Source organism: Anabrus simplex, chromosome 4 (assembly GCF_040414725.1).
Source record: "Anabrus simplex isolate iqAnaSimp1 chromosome 4, ASM4041472v1, whole genome shotgun sequence".
Classification (NCBI taxonomy): Eukaryota; Metazoa; Arthropoda; class Insecta; order Orthoptera; family Tettigoniidae; genus Anabrus; species Anabrus simplex.
In genome coordinates, this window is record NC_090268.1 from 132,453,620 (window position 1) to 132,479,429 (window position 25,810).

Genomic DNA, 25,810 nt, shown 5'->3' on the forward strand with positions numbered 1-25,810 from the left:
TGCATTCATAAAAAATAGGAGACCTTATTTTAGGGATTACCTTCGTAGGTTAGTGTGGGATGAGGAAGCAATAAAATGAAGAGACAAGGACAAACATGAAAAACTCTACAGGACAGAAACAAGAGAGCTAGCCAATCTATTTAAAGATGTCCTTTCCTCCTCTTTCTTTTGCTCAGTCTCCCCATACTGACTTGTCTCATATGTATCCTATTATGTGTTCCTTTTCATGTTCCTATCTTTCTTTGTCTTTATGAATGTATGCCATGTTTTTATTTATATCTAACTGATCTGTTCAGTCATCAGTATATGAATCAGAAGATATGAATTCATCCGCCTGTCTACTACAAAAGTACATCAGAATTTTTATATCTTAAACTTTTGAATAAAGAAAAGGAATTTTAACTACAGATTTAATCTGTATTTTTGGGACCTTGTATGGAAATAACACCAAAATGGCTAAGTGACAATCATGATCTGCATCACAAATGGTGTCCAACTTACTTTATCCCAATTCTTGAGCCTATGATGATAAAAGATGGATGAACTGGCTGAATTGTAGCTGATCAATGCATAGACTCAACTGTTAGCTGTTCAACCCATTGTAATCTTGGTGACTGTTTTACTTCTGTTATCTTTCACTGTAAGGCCAATGGGACAGTAGATCACCCAGTGCTGTACAAATATTTAGAGTGACAGAATATTTGTTGCACCTAGCGTGAGATATATTTAGTTCCTGTATTTACTATTTCTGGATATTTTAATATCTTGTAATATTAAACCAGGACTATATGTATCCTGTTTACTGAAACTGTTCTCAGAAGTAAGTATACAGGATATTAATTGGACATGGCTACAGTTGCATTGAAAAGCTCTTCAGCTGTCAGTGATTCTTCTTTAGTAATCTGAGGCTTAGTTTTCCAATTGATTTCGCCCTTTTTAAGATTTCCATTACACAATATTAGCACTTAGGATGTTCTTCATAGAGCATGACTTTACTAGTTAAGACTACTTGGCCAGAAATTTAATGGAATTAGAGTTTAAGGCTTACAGTTATTCACAAGGTAACAGTTTAGTTTACGTGTTCTCGAACACTCCCAGGACTAAAAGTCAAACGATAAATATCATCCACTGAAAATCATACATGTAAGATTAACTGGAGATGTTCCTGATTAGAGATTATGAAAAAATACAGTGGACATTCGTAGTCGGCAAATGAAGTATTGAAAGAAGGAAGCAACAACTTGACCGAAGAGTAGATAACGAGCCCCGTGGTCTTCAGTAGGCCTAAACGACAAAGAAGTAGTACATTTTCAAATGGACTGAAAAAATTGGACATCAAAAGTGGGAAAACTTACTACCAAAAATGCTATACTGTATTTACAACGTGTAACAATAATTTATAAAGGTACGTCATAGATATGCATGTGAAATTGCCGACCTTAAGAATTAGTTACATGCACTACTACAGTCACAACATCAACATAGGTATGTCAGTAACTTACAGGGGGAATAAATAACATAAAAATGAATTACAGTATATGAACTTCAATTCTAATAATACAAAGGACATTCAATATATAATGCAACACAATTTATTTCTCGGCCAATTTCAGTTTTAAAAAATTGGAATTTTGTTTGGGACATCTTTGAATATTCCCGCTTTGTCTCGTACAGTTTCATTAATTTCCTCTAGGTGGCAGCGCTATAACTAGCCTTCAAAATGGTGTCTGCGACAGAGGTACGTGCCAAACGCTGAGCAATTATTGAGTTTCATTTGCTGGAAAACCAGGGCATCACAGATATTCATAGGCGCTTGCAGAATGTCTACAGAGACCTGGCTGTGGACAAAACCACGGTGAGTCGTCACATCACAACAAGGTCAAACAAACCTGTCCGATCTCCCCTGTGCCGGCCGGCCGCACACAGCTGTGACACCTGCAAAGTTGGAACGTGCGGACACCCTTATTAGAGGTGATCGTTGGATCACAGTCAAACACCTTGCTGCTAAACTTGACGTTGGTAGTGCTGACACATTTATCCACCAGTTGCAGTATTCAAAGCTTTGTTCCCGCTGGGTTTCTCGACACCTAATGGAAGACCATAAATAGCAAAGTAGAAACATCTGTGTGGAATTGCTTGCTCATTATGAGGCTGAAGGTGACAATTTCTTGTCAAACATTGTCACAGGCTATGAAACATAGATTCATCACTTTGAACCAGAAACAAAATGACAATCCATGGAGTGGTGCCACATCAACTCTCCCATAAAGAAAAAGATCAAAATTGTACCCTCAGCTGGTAAAGTCATGGCTACTGTTGTAACCAAGGTTGAAGTTTACAGAACACAACTTTTATTGCTTCACTTTATGATATTTATACAAATAACAGAAATTTATTTTGAAGCAAAAAGGAATATTGAATCTTGAGAAAAGTCTGTCTTTATACAATATGTACAGGTTTGCAGTCTTTATATACACTTCTATCTTGAAAAGATAGTCTTTGTGAATTGACACGTTGATAGTCGAGAACTATCTGGCACACTAACATAAATGTTCATGAGAGTCCTTGTTTGTTGAAGTGCCTGAATTCCTAAAAAGCAAGTTCAATTGATTGAAGAAATTCCACCTAGCGAAACTAAGGGAGCTTGCATAGATTAGGGAATGAAAATGGCTTGTCAAAGAGTTACGGAACATAGGCAGCGGAAACAGGTAAGGGAACGGTGACCAGAGGTGAAACCTCGTACTGCCAGAAATTCAGTCCACCTGGTCGAAGCACATTTTCAAGAGGAGTAGCCTCCGTGCTCGACGTAGGGTGTATTCTGGAGCTGGACACCGGGGCAAGTGGGCAAGTGAGCAGACAGGGAGCTCCTATTTATAGTACACTCGATGGTCAGGCACGCGCACTGAGGGCTGCGCGTCGAAGCTAGCAGAATGATACACAGGCGCGCGTGCAGCTGGCTGGCTGAGCGAGAAGAGAGCGCCGGACATACAACAGCTACGGTCTTCTGGGACTCTGAAAGGGTTATTCTGTTCGATGTTCTCCTTCATGGAGAAAAGATCAACTCTGAAGTGTATTGTGCTACTCTAAGGAAATTGAAGAAACGACTTTGTGTTCGTAGCCACAAAAATACAAACTAACTTCTCCTTCTCCTCGACAATGCAAGACCTCACACAAGTCTGCGCACCTGACAGGAGCTCACAAACTTAAGTGGACTGTTCTTCCTCGTTAACCCTACAGCCTGGATCTTGCGCCTTCCATCTATGTCCATTGCCTCTATCACTTTTGACAACGTGAGAACTGGCTCAGGATCTGGCTCGTCATCACTTTCATCCTGCACTGACATTTTTTCCATCTTCTGTTCTTCAAGTATTTCATCTATTGTCATAGTTTCACACACCAGAACATGGTCTTCAACGTTGATATATGTTTCAAAAGTGATCTCTCCTGCTATTCGGTGTCATTCTTCACTCAGAAAAAATCATCTAGCATGATGTCATCAGTGTAAACACGACAAAATCCGGTTGCGTTGAAGCAGTTCCGAATAGTGTTCTGCTCCACAGAATCCCAGGCAGCTTTAATGAAATGCATGGCATCTAAGACAGTGATATTTCTCGTTGTAGATTTCACCGCAGTCAATCTTTTCTGTACCAGCCTCTTACAATACTTCTACTTCATGCACCGTATTATGCCTTGGTCTAATGGCTGTAGCTTACTCGTGCAGTTTGCTGGGAGGAAAATAATCTTGATTTGGGAAATGAGTGGGGCACTGATCAATGCCACGCATTGCATCCCATGCGCGTAAGAAATTTTCAAATACTGCAGAAGTTGCCACGCTTTCATGTTAGAAGGGTACTTGCATAGAAAAGATTGCACATTCTTGAAACATCGTGGATTGCTTGCTTGTTTGTCCAATAACCAGTGGTACCAACTTTTCAGTTCCACTTTCATTACAGCACAGGAGAACTGTAAGCCTTTCCTAGTTAAGTTTGTCACCGTAACACTTCGCGCCCTTAAAATCCAGGGTTTTATCTGGAAGAAGATGAAAAAACAGCTCCGTTTTATCTGCATTAAAAATATCGTCAGGAGTACAGTCTTTCAAAATTGCAGGAAGCGTTGTAGTTTTCTGTGTTTCAATAGTTTCGTACAGTGTAGTGTCGAAATCCTGGGCAGCAGCTTCGCCTCGCACACATCTATAAACTAGGTCATGTTGATTCTTGAATCTGTCTGCCCAGCCATTAGATACTTTAAAATCATTAAGTCCCATCTTCTGTGCAGTAAGTGTTGCCTGAGCTCAAAACACAGTACAGTCTACTGGCACATTTGAACCTCACGCTTGCACAAACCACTTTAGAACAGTTTTTTCTAGTTCTGGAAACTAATCCTGGCAGTTAAGTTTACTTTAAGCACTTTTTTTCCTTTCTTCAAAAGCAGTTTCAATCAGTTTACGTTTGCTAACAATTTTATTTAAAGCTGACAGAGGAATATTTAATTTTCACACTGCGATCCACATCTTGAAGGATTTGTAGTTTTTTACTGTCTTTACTGTCCTTTTACTTTCTTCCTCTCCATTGCAAACAAATGCTCAGATAAAAATAGCCAAAAATACTATATCGCTATATGGCAAGCTATCATCACTGAATTAATAGGTGACACTACAGGGAGCACATTTGCTGCTAAACTGAGCTGAGCTTTTGACTGCTCCCGCGCCATGCTTGGCCGAAGTGAAACGATCTGAACCGATGCCGCTCTAATGAGGTTGTTGGCACTTACAGGAATGTACATACTGTTGGAGTGGAACAGAGATCAAACTTGTAGTACTTAATGAGCAATACCGATGTCTGTATTATCTTAGAAGTGAAAGCTACCACAACAGAATTCAAATGCCAATCGCTCCAATATTGTACAATACAAAGCGATGTGAAGGTAGACCACGGTTGTTCTCTTGACTCGTTTCTGAATTCTAGCGGAGAAAACCGAATGTGTGGGACGTCATGAAACGTCAATGCTCCAGGGCATGTTCCATTGTTTATAACATAAAATGCATGGTATCAGCTGTCTGTAAGGGTAATTAAGCATTCTCTCTCACCCTAACACACATCGCATCACTAACATGCACTCATGTCGTGGCTGCATGTCCAACTGGACTGACAAATGCATAAGGACTACCAAAATATTGAATGAAGAAAGTAAAAATTTGAACGTAGTAAGCAGGAGCACGAAAACTTGCTAAAGCAATATTTTACATAAAATTTAGTGCTTTGGGACTGGGACTTTTATAATTAGACATGATTAACACGAAAAACATGTTATTGAGGAATGTTTTAATGGGATTCCACTGTATGAATGAAAATCAGTAATAATATACTAAATTTTCTTGCTGTTCTTATAAAAGAACTGGATCTCTTAACCCATTCCAATCTGGGCCTTAATATCCCTAACAAACGTTCTGGACTGGGCATTTTCAAGGATTTTTAAAACATAATATCTCTGTACCGGTAGGAGATATTTGCACGATTCTTTTATCTTTGTGCTTGTTTGAGCATCTAATTTTGAAAAGTGCTGTTTGTATCATGTCAACTATCACATGATATTTTAAAATTGTTTACATATTATACCATGTTTTGCGAATGGAGGAAAGGTTTGACAGATAACTAAGCAAGTACAGTTTTTTGAAATACTGCTATATTTACCCTATTTTGCTAATATAAATTGTGCATTGCAATTACAAAACAACAATAATGAGTACGATATAAAAATAATAATTTTTCAATAATAATAATAGTAATAATTACAATAATGAAAATGGGAGCTCTTATGAAATTTTATTTTAATTGATAAATTTTGTCAAAAGGTACTCAAATGTAAAATTATTGTTCCATTTGCTATAAAAGACTTCTGAAAAAGAGAAAATACAGTCTTCTAAACAGACAACTTGACTAATATGTAGACCATCTTACGTATTCACGCAAATATGAAATACGCGGGAACATGCGCTAGGCCGTAAAATGAACTCCAATCATAATGAGATGTAAGAAGTTGTTTCGAATTCATATGTCAATAAAATGTTTATTTGCGCATAAACTTATATCATAAAATATCGAAAATATCACTTTCGTCAAGCACATGTTTACTGCGAGAAGCCCTGTCTTAGAGCTCACTAAGGTACAACATCTACTGATGCATGCTGATCGAAAATATCAAAAATTCTCTGACTTAGACATATAATACTGCCATCTGATTAAATACTCTCGTAAATAATACATGAAGAAACACGATGTAACCACCAGAATGCGTGCATATCTCATTCTCGATTTTTAGTGAATTGTGAAACCTTACTACGGGCTATGCCCGCAGCGCGGCCCAAACGTAATTTCGGCCGCTGCGCTATGCTCGCAGTTAGACGGAAAGAGTTAAATAACTTCTGCAAGACATATGAACTTCATATGGCAGAAGTTGAAAACCTTAAAGTTGTAGAATATTCTAACCAGTGTAGGAATTTTATTAGCCTGAATTTGAGTCTGAATACCTGCGTTAGAGGATAATTGCTTGATTCCCATGACACAAATATAAGCAAAATGCCAGTGTTACTTCATATTCCTGTGTGCACTAGTTTTAGAAGTAAGCTGATATCATCTACCTAACGAAGAGCAATGACATAGAAATCTAAATTTTGAGTTTTCTGATTTTATACGTAATCATTCCTTCAGTATATAGTACACTGTGGAGACTTGGAGGTTATTTCCTGTTCATTGTAATAATTGACTTATCGTCTATCTCAGGCGGACTGTTAAGGATCCACAAACTGGCCAAGATGTTGTACTGTGTGATGCTGATGCAGAACTCATTCAGAGACTGCAGTCTCAGAAAATACCTGATGCTGAATATGAAGAATATGGTGTAAGTATGTTTGCATGTGTCATTATTTTAATGCTGGTTTTTTGCTCATGTGGTGAGAAGGATCTTCTTGTTTTTTCAGCCATGGATTGAATGGTTCACTTCAGAGGTAATGAAAACTCCCCTTCGGAAATTTCCTGAGCATAAACGTTCATTTTTACCAAGCAAAGTGGAGAAGCAGAAGGTTGGTAAAATCGTTCATGCTATAAAAATGGGTTGGATCAAGCCTCATCAAGAGAAAGAACGGGAGCCAAAGTTTTATATGCTGTGGCAAACGGATGATACAGCCGAGCATATGCGAAGAATTCATGATCACATTCCAGCCCCAAAAAGGCATCTGCCAGGCCATGCTGAATCTTATAATCCACCTCCAGAATATCTCTTTGATAAGAAAGAGGTAAGTTTTTCTTGGCCAAATTCATAGACAGCACTTACACATACGTGAAACCCTTAAATAATAAGGTATCACTTATATGAGTTTACATTTCATACACTACACTTACAGAGCACACACATTTGTACAATGAGTATTCACTGGAGGTGTGGCAATGCTGTATATTGTGCTCGTGCTTCCTGGGTCGTATATTTCCAATTGTGTTTTGTTTATCGAAAGACATCACACGCCATTTGTAGCTATTTTTGAGGTTAGAAAATAGTATATACTTATTTGGTTGTCAGAATGCCTAAAAGAAAATAATACAATCTGGTCTGAAGGAAATATGATGTGGCATGTCATAATTTCAGAAACTACTGATGCAATCTGACAAATGGTTGACTTGACTAACCTGATATAAATCTGTACAAACCAACCGGATTTTTTTTTGTAATACTGTAACTTTGTTTCTAAGTTCATTTTTCAAGATAAGTCAATAGTGTTCTTTACTATTCTCTAGGCCTACTTGGCAACTTATAAATTTTTAATATGTTTCCAATTAATTAAGCCAAATAATAATCCATATATTAAAAGTTATCTAAAAACAGCTTTGGCGAATCCATCCTCCGTTCTACTGGACCGATCTGCTTCATTTTTGTTTTATTCTCTCCAGAATTGGCATTGAATCATGAGACAATGATAGATCTCTAAGTTCAGGCAACTTTGAGTAATCATAGAATCAAATCATTAAATCATCACTCTAATAATTGCAGGCGAAGGCCTGCCCTAATCCGCAATACATTCTGTACTTAGGTTGCTAAGCGACTAACATTTTCATTGTATTCTGATATGTGCGATTTTTATCTTAAGTAATGTCATTGCATGCAGCCAGGACTTTGTGGTGGCTTCTGCTGAGGCCATACAATGGCTAGAGAATGTGGATCTAACTCTTTGAACCCTTTTGCTTGCATGATTGTTTTCAATGTTATAATGTGTATATCTCGTAATTATGTTTATAATAGTTTGTGCTTACTCTTCATGTATATTTAATCTTTGTATTGTTTTGTGTAGCCTACATTGCCATACGCTAATAATAATACTACCTGTCAAGCCTGATCACGGAAGAATACTATTCCCTGCTAGATACTCTTTGATTCTCTAACCCTTCCCAACTTCCAAATATATTCAACAAATGGCAGAGCGTTCCTAATAACTTACATCCTGCTAAGAGAAAAGGTCTTCGTATAAACAGACTCCATCATGACATACGCCTTAGACATTACTTGGGAACACCTATCAAAGGATAACCTAGCTATACGAGAAAGAGTGAAGGCCCTGTATCTTTAAAAACGTTCTCTGCCTGACACAAAAAAAAAAAAAAAAAAGGCTTCAACTAACCTATGAGCTCACAATATACAGAAGAACTGCGATTAAAAATACCATTGTCTTCTACGACGCAATACCAAACTTAACATCACAAACCAACATCGGAATGGATGGATTCTGACTACGAACTGCGGCGTACCATAACACGCTTCCTTTAAATGTTCATAAAACCATTGATGAGGGCAGGCAAAACAATATGGCTACGATAGGCATATCAAGACGAGTCGTCTGACCTATTTATAACGAATGCTGCAGAGCAGCGCGGGTCCTCTAGTAATAAAATTAATAATACTCTCCTGAAATGAAGAGGTGGCATAAAATCTCAAAGCAACTAATATTCCCATTAATGGTGAGTTAGGGAGGATATGTTTGTCCTGACAGCCAAGGGAACAAGAATGTTCATAACTGTCAGTTTAGTAAATTGGAACCTTCTTTTAAATTGTTAGTCACAAACCATTTTGACAGGATTTTCCATGTGGCTCAAATACCTTTTTGGTGCACGGAAAGCATTAGGTCTATGTGTATGAATTGCAACAGATTTAGCAAAATCCTTATCTTCCATGTTGCTACCAAACAACATAAGTGATTCTCAAGTGTGTGAAGGAGGGACGCTTAAGTAAGTAATATGAAATGAAACCTAGCTTACATAGAAGAGGCACTTATAAGTGCTATCTATGAATTCAGCCCACTGTCTTCTCTAAGTGTACTATACTATTAAATATGGCTCATTACATTTGTATATGAAAGTTTTCTTGTTAGATGTTCACTTTGTTCTTCCCTTTCTGGGTGGTTCAGAGGTATTTTTGTTCTACAGTAATTGTACAGTAGAATGCAGATTCGTCATTTTTGGCAGGATCTTGAGGTCAAATCAATTGATTTGAAAAATTTCATTGAAAATTATGTAAAGGGGGGAAAAAAAAGGTAGCCTTTCTTTCTTTCTTTCTTTCATTCTTTCTTTCTTTCTTGGCTTTATTCCCAGTTACTTGGGCTTGGTACTATCTGCAAGCTTAGCTTGTTTTTACGGTCAATTCCTGATACCAAACCTACGTAGAGGGATGTATTCACTATTGTGTGTTTTTTTTTGTAGTGTTTGGTGGTGTGATAAATTGTATGCAAATGAAGAGGTGAATATTAAGACAAAACACCCCGTCACTGATTGAGGTGAATTAACTGGACACTGACAAGAATTGAACCTGGGATCCTATGAACGAAGGCTGCAATGTTTACCATTCAGCCAGCTACAGGAAACAATGTCAATGTAATCTGTGCAAAAGCACTCAAGCGAACTTCTGAAACAGAAAAGTGAAACTTCAAGTCAGAACAGCAATTTCAACTAAATACATCAACAAAGGATATCCCCAGGGATCTAACTGCAGCCCAGGATTTTGGAATATCTTGTATGACGACATCCTCAAAGTGCCTCTTCCCACAGAGGGAGGGAGAGACAGTGTTACTTTTACTTCTTCATCCAGTACAGAGCCCTCAGGCTGTCAAAAACTAAGGAAAAATTTTACATCATACAAGAGGCGAGTACAAAATTTTGAACTTTGTCCCTCTACCTGAGAGCAGCTTGTGACTGTTCCACTTGATGTATGTTGTGTTTGCTAATTCATTCAGTGTCTTAGTGTTTTTAATTATAGATAAAAAGAAGTTGCAACAGATGATGAAAAACTGATGTTCATTCTAGAAGTGGACCATAATCCTCGCATAAAGCATGTGGATATTGCATGGAAATTGAATATTCTTCCATCCATCCTAAACCTATACTTTGCAAGTGGAAAGACATTAAACATCCTTGCAAAGGAGTAAGTGAAAAAAGGAAATCTATGCATGAAAGTGGAAAGTGTGTTACTGAAGTGGATTAAACATGCTCATGCATCTAATATACCACTTTCATGGAACCGTGGTTCAAGCTCAGCAGTTCATATAGCACAGCAGGTGTGACTGTCAAACTTTCAAGTTTACAGTCTTGGATTAATAGATTTAACACATTGCGGACCGGGTGACCATCACACTGCACAATCCCTGTGGCCGGACATTTTCTGTGTAATATATTGCTACAGTGCATGCGCATAAACAAATGAGTCGAGCTTCACTAACCTTGTACTGATTATGGTGAAATTTACAGGAGACCTTTGGTAAGAGTCTTAATAACGTTTCCTGGTGTGATATCTGCTCAAATATATTTCTACACACTGTATATGGTGGTTTAAATGAGGGTATCAGTTGACCAGTAGTCTTTCCAATACGACATTTTTACCTGTCCATCATTGTAAACAAAGCAAAAAATCATTGTGTCGTATCATTACATCAGGCCACTTCAAGCTCTTAGGGGATATTTTGTGTGATGAAGAAGTTTGCTCGTGATAAAATTTCATATGCTCAGCAACAAGTTCAAAGAAATCATCACAAAAAGTAAGCCCTACTACTCAATATTTTGAAGTTCATCAAGTCTTACCGTTTTGCCAGGAACTCCTGGGAAATCCTCTAAAGTCGGTGAACTATAATTTTCTACCCATTCATCAGAATTATTAGGCATATACTTCCATTTATGCTCACAATATCACTTTCAGCTTCGTTCTCGACCACCTCTACGTCACGTTGTTTTGGAGGGCGTACATCATTATCAACCGAAACACTTTTGTTAGAATATCTTTCAATGTCGAACTCGCGGTCATCAACATCACTGGGGCAATCCGGTTACTTATCTGGATATAATTAAAATTCTCATCTGCATCTAAGCTCGTGTTCAGTCTGGGAAGCGCCATCTTACCCATCACATGGCTCCTTGAACGATGTAAACATGTGGTCGGAAAACTTAGCAAATGAATCATAAAACAGAAGAAGAATGTAACGCAAAGCTATCATGGAATAACACAAAAGCTTCAACACCGAAATTCTAGAAATCTTGACCAGCAGCTAATTTCGGAAGTTTCGATAGATGTCACCGAACATACGAGTCTTGTGAAGACGAGTTAACTCGTCTCCCGTCCACAATGCTCGGCCAGCCAGACGAGTTAACTTGTCTCCCGTCCACAATGTGTTAAGAATAGGCATAATCTAGTGTAGTATAAAGATGTATGCGAGGCGAGGCTGTTACCATGAACCCAGGGATCATAGAAACCTGGAGGGGAGAGAGAGAGTGTTCACTGCAGTCGCTTCTTAAGGATTACTGTCCAAATGATGTTTTCACCTGTAACTGACGAGGGCGAGAAATGTTACAGTAGGACAGACAGTTCTGTTTTGTTGCAGTGGAAGTGAAACGGAATAGTTGATTCCCCTAGTAGTAGGGAAAGTAAAGATTCCACTTTGTTTTAAAAATGTGCAATTTCCATGCAAGTACACTTCAAATCCGAAAGCATGGGTAATAGCCACAGTATTTGAGCAATTTGTACGTGGGCTGGATGACCAGATGGGTGCTAAAACACCGTAAAATCCTATTGTTTGTTGACCGGTGTGCAGCACATCCTACCAATACGACATATTTTTAGAATGTGAAAGTTGTGTTGTTGCACAAGTCATCTGCAGCCTCTCGCCTAGGAAAGCAAAATTGTGGAAAGAGGTGTGTTGAAATGCGGGTTGGCTTCTCTTCATTCCACAATGAGAAACTAACAACTTGAACACGATGCATTTCATAAAATCCACTTGAAATTCAGTTCATGAAAATATCCTAAGGAACTGTTTTGATAAACCAGGCTTTCATTGTCCTTTTTTTTTTTTTTTTCAAACGTGTGTTATGTCGCACCGACAGGTAGGTCTTATGGCAACGATTGTATAGGAGAGAGCTAGGAGTGGGAAGGAAGCAGTTGTGGCTTTCATTAAGGTACAGCCCAGTGTGAAAATGAGGAAACCACGATAAAGTATCTTCAGGGCTACTGACAGTGGACCGGCTATCTCCCAAATGCAAGCTAACCGCTGCACGACCCTAACCGCATGCCTAACTTGCTCAGTAGTCGTCTTGTCGCCGATGGTGTTATGCCCATAAGTGAAAACATAGTGGAAGGAGATAATTAGTGCGATGTGGGGGAGGAAGACAACATAACCTTTACCAAGTACACAGAATGTGACAACAGTGTTGTGGTTAGTCAGTCTTTTTTTTTTTTAATCACATCACCAGCCTAAACACACAATAAATTGATTTTTTCCCCCCTGCGTATGACACATAATCCCTTCAAAAACGTGCAAATGAGAATTCACTGTGTGTTCAGGGAGATTGACACACTAATAACACTGATGGCATGGTGAGAAAGCAATATTGGAAACAACCTCACTCTGAATTTTCATATTGTATTATTCTTGTGTCATCTAGGCTCTTTATACAAGCTGATAGAACTACTAGAGATCCAACCAGCCTTTGGAATGAGGATTCACCGTAGGTTCAGAAGACGAATTGCTTGATAATGTAGTAAAAAAAATCTCTCTTTTTCAGTTGAAGGAATGGAGAAAGCTGAAGGCTACTCCTTGGAAGAGGAAACTTCATTTCATTCCTCAGAAATACTCATCGTTACGGCAAGTCCCAGCATATAGTCGTTACATTAAGGAGCGTTTTCTTCGATGTATGGATTTGTATTTGTGTCCTAGAGCACGAAAAATGCGAGTAAGTGATATGATTTTTAAAATATATTTATTTCCTTATGGTTTTTTAATGACATCCTACTAATTCTTATTACTGTCTTCTCTTTCAGTTAACAATTGAACCTGAAGAACTGGTACCAAAGCTGCCTGATCCAAAGGATTTGCAGCCCTTCCCTACTGCCAATACTATAATATACAAGGGCCATACAGACATGATCCGCACTTTAACTGTGGAGCCTAAAGGGGAGTTCATTGTGTCTGGGTCAGATGACATGACTGTCAAGAGTGAGTATATCGTGTGTTTGACTCATTTTGTTACATGGAGTCTTCATTGGCTCCAAGGACAATATTGGAATGAGAGCATTAAAATTCTAAGGAAGGATGAGGTGGTCTTTCCAGAGACCTTTAGTATGTTATATACTACTGTATTCACACTTGCATTGTCTCTGTGCTTATGTTTTCCACACTCGCCGAGCTGATTGGCTCAGGCGGTTGAGGCGCTGGCCTTCTGACCCCAACTTGGCAAGTTTGATCCTGGCTCAGTCCGGTGGTATTTCAAGGCGCTCATATACGTCAGCCTCGTGTCGGTATATTTACTGGCACGTAAAAGAACTCTTGCAGGGCTAAATTTCAGCACCCCGGTGTCTCGCAAAACCGTCAAATTAGATAGTAGTTAGTGGGACAAAAGTAAATAACATTATTTTCCACACTCAACATACGGGATGGGATAAGTCACCTTCGCCAAAAATTTAATCCTTCGCGGGCGGCGGTCATTTATGGCTGTAGGCGGCAAAGAAAATTTCAAAAATTAAAATACCTGCAAAATTTTGGGAAATTTACTAAAACCTGAAAATATGCCTAAATATATCACATACCATGTTTAGGAGTGGAAATCCAAATTTGAAGCAGTTTGAAGGCAAAATAAAAATCGTAATATCATTTTTTCATTGAAAGAGCGGCACAAGGCACACTCCACTTTATGATGTGACAGTGGTTAACTTGAAGTACACTGTAGTCTGCTGTTATGAAATATATGTACAAAAAACTTCTTTCAGATATTTTGGTTTAATATTTTGTCTTATTCCATCAAAAGTGAAAAAATCCCTCAGAAAATAGTCATAGCAGTTGAACCTACACTGTACACAAATAATACCTTTTCTCTAGAACATCCTGTATGTGTTCACCCTTTTTCAGAGGCATATTTCCTTCCCCATGAGCAAAGTGCAGATTCCAGAAAATAAGTAAAATTTCATCCCGGGAGAAAACATCACTAACCGAGCTCGATAGCTGCATTCGCTTAAGTGCGGCCAGTATTTAGTAATCAGGAGATAGTGGATTCAGAGCCCCACTGAGCCTTGAAGATGGTTTTCCGTGGTTTCCCATTTTCAGACCAGGCAAATGCCGAGGCTGTACCTTAATTAAGGCCACGGCCGCTTCCTTCCAAATCCTAGGCCTTTCCCATCCCATCGTCACCATGAGACGTATCTGTGTCAGTGCGACGTAAAGCAAATGGCAACCAAAAATAAATCACTAAAAAATTGCATTTTGTTAACCCAGGTCGTTGAGTCTTGGACATCTGGCAAGGGGTGAAGCCCCATGTTGATGATGGCACCAATAAATGCCTTTATGTCACGCAGTGTTGGGTGATGCCAATTTCTCATTCTGCTTTTTTTTTTTTTTGTGGTCGATGTTGCCTGTATTTTTCTTTATTCTCCATGTAATTTAGTTTCACTGAGAATATCATCAAATATTCAATAAATAGATGAAAATATTGTACAATATTATGAATGGGAATATTATTTTTGGCCCAGGTCGCTATTACTTACATCCGCTCTGTCGCTATCTGTGTCAGCGTCACTTGCGTCGTTGTTGCACTCAGACGAACTGGGGAAAGAATTTTCACTAAAATCAGACACTTGTTCGACCGTATAATCCAATATTGACACTATATCTGTATCACTGGTCTGTTTCTGCGATGCCATTTTACCGGAAAACCGCAAAAATACGTAAGAAGTCCCACCAACAGGAGAACAAACTCGGCAAGATCCTGCAGGAATATCCCTTACCGGAAGAGTTCAGAGAACAGCTCCTGCCATCTCTGAGCATATTTGGGTACCTCTTTGGCTAATAAACCCGCGATCTTCGAACGGAACATATATATATGTTTTCGCCCGGAGTGTAGGAAAAGTCGACCATATATAGTAAAACCTCGTTAATTCAAAGTCGTTGGGACTAAAAAATTGGACTTTGAATTACGTGATTTCGAATTAACCGCAAATTCGTCATTCAGAAGTGCCAACCCTTGCCGCATTACAAAATATTCTAAGGCCCATTACTGCATGCAGTTAACCTTGATTCACAGTTTAAACTTTTCAAATGCCATGAAAAATAAAAACTATTTCCAAAATGTATGCAAGAAGGTGCATTTACAGTATTCAAATAATGCACTCGGATAACTCGCTGACAAACATAACCTCACGCAACGAAAGAAAGAAAGAAAAAAAAAGCATGATTCAAAGGTGAGGAGGAATCTATGCTGGCTCCCATGTGCAAGTGCTTTATTCATTGGATTAATGTACCCACTGTATGCATCTTAGATGTCTTGTACTTACACAGAAAGTACCCGATGCCCTTAAAACATCGTGGCTAATCGAATTTTCCTATGACTCTATCCCTATACGATTTCCCGCCATGGCACTTCTTTCGTACTTCAGAAATGTAAACACTTGACGTGTCACAAAGTATTCTAAGACCCATTATTGCATGCAATCACCTTAATTCACAGTTTAAACCTTTCAAATGCCATGGAAAAAAACTATTTCCAAAATGTATCCAACAAGGTGCATTTACAATGTTCAAATAATGCACTTGAATAAATCAGACACTTCTTCGACCAAATAATCCAATATTGACACACTATCTGTATCACGGATCTGTTTTTGCGATGCCATTTTACCGCAAAAACGCAAAAATATGCAAGAAGTACATACATGAGAAAATTGCGTCACGCAAAGTATGTATTATGTAAGTCCCACCAACAGGAGAATAAACTCAGCAAGAGGGATTTCCCTTACCGGAAGAGTTGAGAGAACAGCTCCTGCCATCTCTGAGCAGAAAAAAATCACACAATTCAAAGACGAGGGTAAATTATGCTGGTTCCCCTGTGCAAATGCTTTATTTTTTGGATTACTGTACTGTTTGCATTTTTAGATGTCTCGTACCTGTACGGAAAATGCCCAACGCATTTTTTGAAATGAGATATAGCTCTCGTAGTGCATTGGCACTGCTGGTGGCTTCAAGTAGCCTATGCAGTGGCCTCCACGATATACACTAGCCTTGCGTCTTGGGAGGTGTGCTAAGTCCCAACTGACGAGCCCAACTTAGCACACGAGGGCGAAACGCAGGCAACCAAGAATGAGTTAGCTGGAAAATTTATAATGTCCAATAACGGACCATTATATTGGTATTATGAACTTTCCTATGACGAGGGGATAAATTTTCTCGCTTCCGTGTGCATTGCAGCACAGTACAATGAGCCCCACCCTTGTACGATTCCCCCGGCTGGCACTTTCTCCTTTAAAACCATAAGACAGTTTGGGCTCTGCATTAAAAGAAAGCAATGCATTTTCATCGGCAATGATGATATTGTTCGGTGCCTACGAATTTATTATATGAGCCGCGCTTTTTCGTCAATTGTCAGCATCGCCAGTATTAGCGGAATCTGTTTTTTCGCACACTGCTTGCTGCGTGATATTACGGCGTTCCTTAAAAGGTTGAATACAAAAGAATTCCAATTTCCTTCAACTTAGCAATTATGAAGCACACTGTAGAGGTACCAAAGTGAGTGTATGTGCGGAAAGCTACCCCTGCTCGTTCCGGAACGCGTGTTCTATCATGATGAGGATAAATTTTGAATTTAAATTACACTGTAACATACTATTGTTTTGAAATGTAAAGGCAGTTTCGAATTAAAAGTCTGAATTTCGGTAATGGGGCCGACATTGTACTTCTAATTATGAATTAAACGTATATTTTGAATTAAACAATTTAAATAACATGAAAAACCATATCTCATGTTTCCAGGAACGAGAGCTTCTTCGAATTGGGCGGGATTTTGAATGAACTGATTTCGAATTATCGAGGTTCTTCTATACATATGTTGTCACCCGCGAAGAGTTAAAATCTTAGAATGCTCATTTCTGTACAAAGTTTGTTCAAAATGAAGATTTTGCTTTGCTTGCTTTGCTTTGCTTTATACTTCATATGATACCCTGATCGAGAGGTTGCAGGTGATTTGTGCAGCAGCACAACTTTCACATTCTGAAGATATATATAAGAAATAAATTGACAATATATCAAGTAAATAATATTTAATAAGATTATTTACTTAATGTTTAGTACGGAAGAAAAATGAAATTTATAGCTTACAATTCTGAAGATAATGTCTATATCATGTGCCACACACTGGTCAACGGACATTAATTTTATGCATGTTGTTTACATGCGCTGGTTCTTTAAATTCTGATCTACCTTCAGCAAAATTTAAAGGTATGCGAATAGTTTCAGCCAAACAAGAAGGAAATCCTAATAAAATCTGTTCATTATCAGCCAAAGTCATTCCAGCTGCCATGCTTATATATAAGATTGGACTGAACATTAATAGTATGTTGAAAGTTCATCCTTACCATTTAGTTGATCCAAACCTTTGACCTCCATCCATACAATTGTTTTCCAAAAGTCAGGATCAGTTTCATATCAAATGAGAAATCTTTCACAGAACTCCTGATGGTGTGGGTCACCTTCATGTAGGCCTTGCAAAAGTTTTGGTCAATGGTCTCAGTTTCAGTTTGAATTTTTCATTGTGTGATTGAACACTAGGAAAGATCTGCTTGAATTCTCTTATCACATACATTGTGTTTGTGTTTCCACCAACACTATAGCTCAAAAATACATTGATCTTTGATTATTTTGTACATCATTACAAGGGACATGTGCATTTATTACAGGCACAACCTAACACACTGAATAATGACAATCCCACATAGGAAGCAAATGAAACACAAACAGCATTATTGCAAACTCCTACCTCTTGCACATAAAGTATTTGTTTGTGCAAGTAATGGCACCTGTATGTTTGTTTGTTAATGCATGAACAGATGCGAAAAGAAGGAATGAATTTTGAGGAAAAGTGTCCTTACCTCACCCTGTACAGTATATACCGTAGTATTTATAAGCAACGAAGGCAGTAACTGAATCACATGAATTTTGTGCAGGAGAATTCTCTGTCCTTGTGTTCTACGATCTATTTCTTCTTCCCGATTTTCTTGTAACAGGTATTCCATTAGTTCGTTTGTAATATAGTTATTGTCAGAGGCACCTGTTTTTTGCAAAGTGAAAAATCGCGAAACTATTTACGTTTTAAGCAAAATCGCAAAATAATTTATGAAATTATTTGGAATTGCATCATTTGAAGTTAACGACGGAGATTTGAGACGAGTTGCGGCAATGAAGTCTGATGATCGATGCCACAGTCGACTTTATACCTGTTCGATATACTGTATATCGAAAGCTAAGATATAGTATATTGATTATCGCTAAATTAGCTTCCTGGGAAGCAAGAAATCACTGTCTGCTCGATCTGCATCCGATGGCTGCTTATACTGCCTGCTCATTCCATATTCAAACGTGTAACACGACTTACAAACAATCTGCCACTAGATGGCAGCACCAGACAGCCCCAGTTATCGCGTGGATACAACTAGATAAGCATACAAACAAAATTTAAGATCTGAAAGTAACAGAAAAGTTAAAGAATTTTACCTATAAAGTGGTGCTCTAGAGAGTTATAGCTTCAGGACTTTTCGAGAAAGAGGTTTCGACGAACAAGAACACCTGGAAACTTTGTGTGGTACTTTCCTACATTACTAAGTAGAGGTTTCATGAATTTGGCCACCAAGGTTTCTGACACAAGTTCCTGGTGTTTATTGTTACTAAAACACTTTAAAATGTTACACTGACACAAAGAAGGTAGAACATAGTTTTTTTATAGTCTGGAGCAGACTTGCAGATTTCTTGCAGTACGGTAGAGCCGCCTCAACAAATTTCTGTAGCTCCATAATTAGGCCAATAAAGCGTGGCTGGGGATAGCACAGGCCTCCTCTGTTCGATTGTCTGATTAAGTTCATCAATGGGGATGCATTAACTGAGGTGAAAACGATATTCAAGCATGTGCTGCATTCTGTTTTTTCTTTGATTATATGCACTAAATAACCATACACCAATGCCTGGGAAGCAGTTTCCAAAGTGATACACACTGACTCACGGGGCTCACGAACATCTTCCAGTAAATCAAGTACGTACTCAGGGAGCAACACTAGTTCTGTTTCGTCAAGTCCGGGAGAGGATACTGAGGCAGAAAATTTTGAATTTTGCTTGCGGATAAGGTTAACACCATCGGCGGACATTAAAATACCGGATTTCAGAATTTTCTTTTTGGAATTCTAAGCAGCCCGGGGAGTCAGTCATGTCATTGCACCCTTCTCCCATTCTTATAGCACTAAACATGGCTTCAACTGGATCTCCTGAAAAGGTCCGTGTCAGCACATAAAAAAATCCATTCTGTAGAAGATGAACAATACATGAAAAAGTAGTAAAAATAATACAGTAGAGTCTCGTTAATCCGAACTAATTGGAACCGGAGTCTGTTCGGATTACAAAATTTTCGGATTAACCGGAAAATATTATCTAATAATAATGTTATTGTTTTAATGTCTCGCTAACTACTTTTACGGTTTCCGGAGACGCCTAGGTGCCAGGATTTTCTCCCACAGGAGTTCTTTTACGTGTCAGTAAATATACTTACACGAGGCTGACGTATTTGAGCACCTTCATATACCACCGGACTGAGCCAGGATCGAACCTGCCAAGTTGGGGTCAGAAGGCCAGCGCCTCAACCGTCTGAGGAAAATAGTTTCTACAATACAGTACAGTACAGTACAGTACATACTGTACTATAATTTGAAATGTCCATTCTTTAGCAGTTACATTAATAAAATACTATATAAAATTACAGTATGGTAGTTAAGAACCCGTAGAGGAGGAAACTCCTAAAACTGCTAAAATATGGTAACACACATGCAGATGCACCGCCGCCATAGAACTTGCCATATGCTACATCGAGCAACACTCCGCTGCTACGCCCACTAATGTGATGTTTATGAGAAGCTGGTTTAACACTGCATTTTCGAGTAGGTTCCAATCACTATGCCAAAAGAAACAGACTTTGTAAAAATAAACGACCAGTGATTGATGGTTTATGAATGACGTGTAATTATATTTACATTAAGTTGTTGTAGTAAAGTATGACTAATAAAATGCAAGTAAATCTTCATTTTGTAATATGTTCTTTCATTTCAATAAGGATAATTTTTTTTAAATTGAATATTTCAGTTCGGATTAACCGGACTTTCGGATTAACGGGACTCTAGTGTAGCTTGATGTGTTTATTTGGTAAGTCCCTTTTTATTGAGAGCTTTGGATGTTTCTTGTATCTCTTCAAGATATTGACAGAAATCGTCTTTCAGCCACTGGAGACTCTCATCTGCTGGAGAGAACCACCTCATTTTGTCCGGATTATTTTGCCTCAAGTGCTGTGTTTTATCGCCTGTGTCATGGACACTGAAGAATTTATACACAGATTTCATAAATCATACAGTAGGTCCAGTCTCCGAAAAATCGACTCTTGCCGTCAGGAGCGATGAGTTTTCCATTAGGAACTGCAAAGCTGCTGTGACTGGCAGTGAGAACACTTGCACAGCATAGAGTACATTCATCTTTTCAATAGAACTTGGTTCGACGTTCTTCCTCGCTAAATTCCGGACCGGTTTCACTACGAGATTCTTCTGAAGACGATACAGCTCCTTTAAGAAAAATGAAGTGATAATGCCGTCTTTATCTGACATATCATGCTCGGATAAAAATTTAGTTGTATGGCTTTTCAGGCATTTGCTCTATTAACCAGCGTTTCGTCTTAGGTCTGACACTAGACTCATCAGAGTGGGATGTGTCAGACCCTACCCACTGATGCTGGGTGTGTGCAGGTGAACTTATCAGAAGCCTATTTAAGAGGCACAGTCTGATAACTGCATACGGGAGATAAAACTCCACAATGGAATTAATGCCCGCCTAGCAATTTCGAATGGAAATTCTAAGTTCCCATGGAGGAAATTAGATATTTTTCCACCAATGTGGAAAGTAAGAGCTTAATACAACGGTAAATGAGCAGAGTGACAGGAAGCTGCATTGGGAAGGACAGGAATAGGTCCGTGGTAGGTACACAACAAAGAAAAGTGGCCACCATTTGATAACAAGGATTAACAACTGTATTACATGAACAATAAATGACTTCCCACAACATTCATATATATATATATAAAAGATTTGATATATCACAGGTAAACATGGACAAAGTCCATTTCTTTTTCTAATTTCCCTTTTCTGAAAAAACAGGAGTTACAACATTCACCTTGAAGGTGGAAGTATAATAGAGAAGACAATGAAACAACAAACTAGCCAAGGTAACAATTTAAAAAATTGTGCGTACATTATTCCTCATCACCTCCAGGGTGTTTTATAAAAACCTAAAAACATAGCTAAAGATATCAAAGAAGGGAGGTAGGATGAAAGTAACAACTGAAGATAGGAAAGGAGAGTAAAAGTTCGATTCCGACTGCGTAACTTAAAAAAGTACTTTCACCCGTTACTGTTAGTATCAGATGCTTTGAACAGTCATCCCCACAAAGATCCCTCTCAGTCCACAGTTAAGGTTTTCAAAACACAAGTCCTGAAATTATGAGTAACCTGCCGAAGGTAAGAAAAATTTTCCAATAATGGAAAAACCATTAAAACATAGATCAAGGCCTCCAAAAAAGTCTATGAAAAGCATGCCTGATGGGCAAGGATATATCTCTCTCTCTCTCTCTCTCTTTCTCTCTCTCTCTCTCTCTCTCTCGATACTGGTGACGTAGGTAGTACAGGGTAGATAGCAGACGACCAGTCAGTATACAGTAAATTGCAGGAGCAGACGGAGATATGGGAGATAGGTGAGCACACAATGTTCAGTATAAAATAACATCAAATAATTCATACGTTGACGAAGAACGCAGATGAACGTGTAGAGGCATAGATCGCAGAAGCAGGTTAGGATATCAACATAGAAAGTAGATGATCACGTAGAGGCGTAGATACGAGGATTATGGCAGGAGCATGTTGCCTCAGGTGCCAAGTTGATAGCAGATGTAACGGGGAGCAGATGTAATGGGGAGGAACTAGGTCAGTTCCTCCCTGTTACATCTGCTATCAACTTGGCACCTGAGGTTCCGTCTTGGTTCAGGACCTTTCTAGATCAACTTATGTATTTACAACTCGCATCATAAGAGCCTTTCTTCAAGTACCAATTCAACAAGAACCTCGGCTACTTTACTATATTCAACCTACTCCTTAATACGATATAAACAAACATATCAGAGTACAAACCGATATATAGAACTTTCTAATGGACACTTTGCTTGTCAATTTCAACTTGCAGTGACAACTAATCCATTGGTTACATTGGACAATACATTAAAATTCTTCATTTGTTAAGTCCAAGTTGCAGCCCCATTGGAATAATTTTACTTGTGCACTTATTCATATGGAACACTTAAGTGTTTGTTCACTTCTTTTAATATGTCAAACATCACCATAAAGCCTTACAAAATGAATCCGACTGTTCAACATGTAGAAGCAACATAGATCAAAAGCAGACAATTGTTTTTTGCTACAAGTAGAATTAATTTCTTTTAACCAGTCAATCTTTTATTACTAATACTAAGGTGTACACCCTATAGAAAAACAACCATTTTTATCTCGCTGACAATCACCTTGTATATATAAATATCATTTTAGCTTTATCATGTATATTTCTTGAACTATTATTCTGATATTACTATGGGAGTCATGATCAATGTATTTTGTCTTTGTGTAATTTGTTCTTGGTTGATGATGACATGGAATCTTGTTGAAACTGGTACCAGATGTACAAAAAAACGTGATGATTTAACAAAAATGTAAAATTGTCACGTAATATATAGTATTGAAAAGGTGGATATTATCTTTTTCTTTCTTTATTGTGAATCTTGATTCAATACGGAACCTGAAGAATGAAATTCTTAACGTTAAGTAAAATAAAATAGAACGATAAATTGGCGACCGTGACAGGACGCTTCAAGACTTCAGCAATGAAGATCGACCAAATGAGCTTGCTGGTGTTACGGAAAGCGCTGACATCCCAAGGTTTACCGACGGCCGGAAGAAAAGCGAACTTACAAGAGATGCTGCGCCAGGATTTGATAGACAACGGAGAGGACTCAGACAGTTTCGACTTCGAAGTCACCTTGGAGGAAGAAACCAACGATCGGGTATGCAGTATGTTCGCACAACTAACTGTGTTGATTCAGGCCCAGTCCGAAAAACTCGGCTAAAATTGATGCCCAATACGAAAAACTCGGGCGGAAAATTGAGACCCAGTCTGAAAAACTCGGGTGGAAAATCGAGGCCCAGTCTTAAGGAATAAAGGACCAAATCAAGTCATTGGACAACGAAGTACGAGCCACGGTGGAGTCCGTAGTTCAAGGCCCAGCGGAAATAGCGAGTGCGCTGTGTGAAAGTACGACAGCTCCGGAGACACGGGTGAAGCCTGCAAGCAGTGATAGCGGCTCCGGCGTCGTGAAGATGGCAGCTCCGTAGGACGACGGGATCATTGCAGCGATGGTGGAGTCCGTAGTCCAAGACCTAGCGGAAAAGTCGAGTGCCCTGTGTGAAAGCACAGCAGCTCTGGAGATACACTATAAATTGAGGATAATTATGTCCACCTTTTCAATACAAAAACAATGTGACGTCATTAACACATCACATATTACCTTTCAAACATTGGGACCGGTTTCGGCATTATTTGTATGCCATCATCAGCCATAGGAAACTTTGTGACAAGGCCTAAGTATAATATTAACATAACTTACAACATATATATATATATATTAAAAAAATTGAACATATTCTTACATGACTATTAAAATTTGGTGTACACCATAAAACCTTAGATTAAAATTGGTAGCATATTTTATGCGACATATTATAACTTATTTCCTTTATACAATTATTTGGCTAAATTTGGAGACACGGGTGAAGCCCGCAAGCAGTGATGGCGGCTCCGGCGTTGTGAAATGACAACTCCACGGGACGACGGGATCATTGTGGCGACGGCAACCGACAAGCGAGGGTGCCACGTAACCAAGACATTAGCATACCTGCCAACCCTTCCGATTGACCCGGAAACTTTCCGGTTTTTAACTCGTCTTCCGATTTTCCGATTTATTTTTACTTCTTCCTATTTTTGACCAATATAACTTCTAGTACGGCCAATACTCTTCCCCTACTATAAATTCTTATGTGTTTGTGTAATTTACGAAACCTCATTTTCAAGAGTATTTATTTGATGCTTTATTTCATGAGTATTTCGTCCTGCGCCTTCGTGTATCGTGTTTCCCGCTCACCACAGCAGCGTGTCCGCTTTATACAGCTGGGGATTCGGGGCGGCAATTGTTCTGCAAGCAAGACAGGCTGGCGCGCGCTAGCGACTCAGTTAATCGGGATGAAAGAACGAGTTTATTATTGTTGTTCGCGCGCTGTTAACATCGTTTCTGTGTGTAGTTTCGTCGGAGTTTTAGGCCCCTTTTTTTCTTGCATTTGCATGCTTTCCCCCACTGCCAAAGTCGTATGTTAATAATGTATGGGACATATAGAATTGTTTTGTATGTGGTAGTTTCGCGTATTTAAGTGCATCATTTTAATGAGTTGAATGTTTTTAAGTGGGTTGTGTCGGTGACAGTTTCAGGTAGTTTATTTTCTCGTTAAGGCCAAAAATATAACAAACGTTATCTCCAAGTGTTCAGAGATACCTATAATTTTCCGTTCATTTTACCGTCTGATAAAGAAACTACCATATTCTTTCGCGTAATTAACGCCCTTGCATAATTTACGCATCCCAATATTTTTGGGTCCAAAGTGGACAAAAACAAATGTTCACGTATATGACGCTCCCACAACTTCGAACATCCATCACGCAGCTCCGGATGCGTTTCGAAATAAAGATGTCATCTACTCAAGTAGCAGGCTTCCTATTGCGAAAGCGGGCATTCCAGATACAGGGCAACGTCCTGTTATTAGCCGGCACTAGTTTTACGAGTGTTTCGGGTACGGGACATTCTGTGATCTCAAAATTGTCAGTCCACAGTATTCGAGTAATACTGCATCATACTAACTCGCGGTGATCAGTTACACCGAAACATACGGGAAGAGGGCAGCGTGTATTCAATGCCCAAATGAAACGTTGGCTACCGCGGTAACAGAAGTGCACGTCAAGCGGCCAACATGTCTCGCAAAGCATTTCGCGGACCAAAAAGCGGCAAGTTTCCGCAAGTAGAGAAGGATCTGCTTAAATATATGATTTTGTGACGCAACGTTGGATAAGCAATTTCTCACGAA

The 25,810-nt window shown here is 38.8% G+C and overlaps 1 protein-coding gene across 1 annotated transcript in view; it reads left to right on the forward strand.

The window, feature by feature from the left end:
• Positions 1-25,810, forward strand: part of LOC136872496 (ribosome biogenesis protein BOP1 homolog) — a 115,258-nt gene that overhangs the window by 37,425 nt on the left and 52,023 nt on the right. Inside the window, exons 4-7 of the mRNA XM_067146304.2 lie at positions 6,780-6,897; positions 6,977-7,291; positions 13,083-13,250; positions 13,339-13,513. Of these exons, the coding sequence (XP_067002405.2) occupies positions 6,780-6,897; positions 6,977-7,291; positions 13,083-13,250; positions 13,339-13,513 (776 nt within the window). The remainder of the gene's footprint in view (positions 1-6,779; positions 6,898-6,976; positions 7,292-13,082; positions 13,251-13,338; positions 13,514-25,810) is intronic.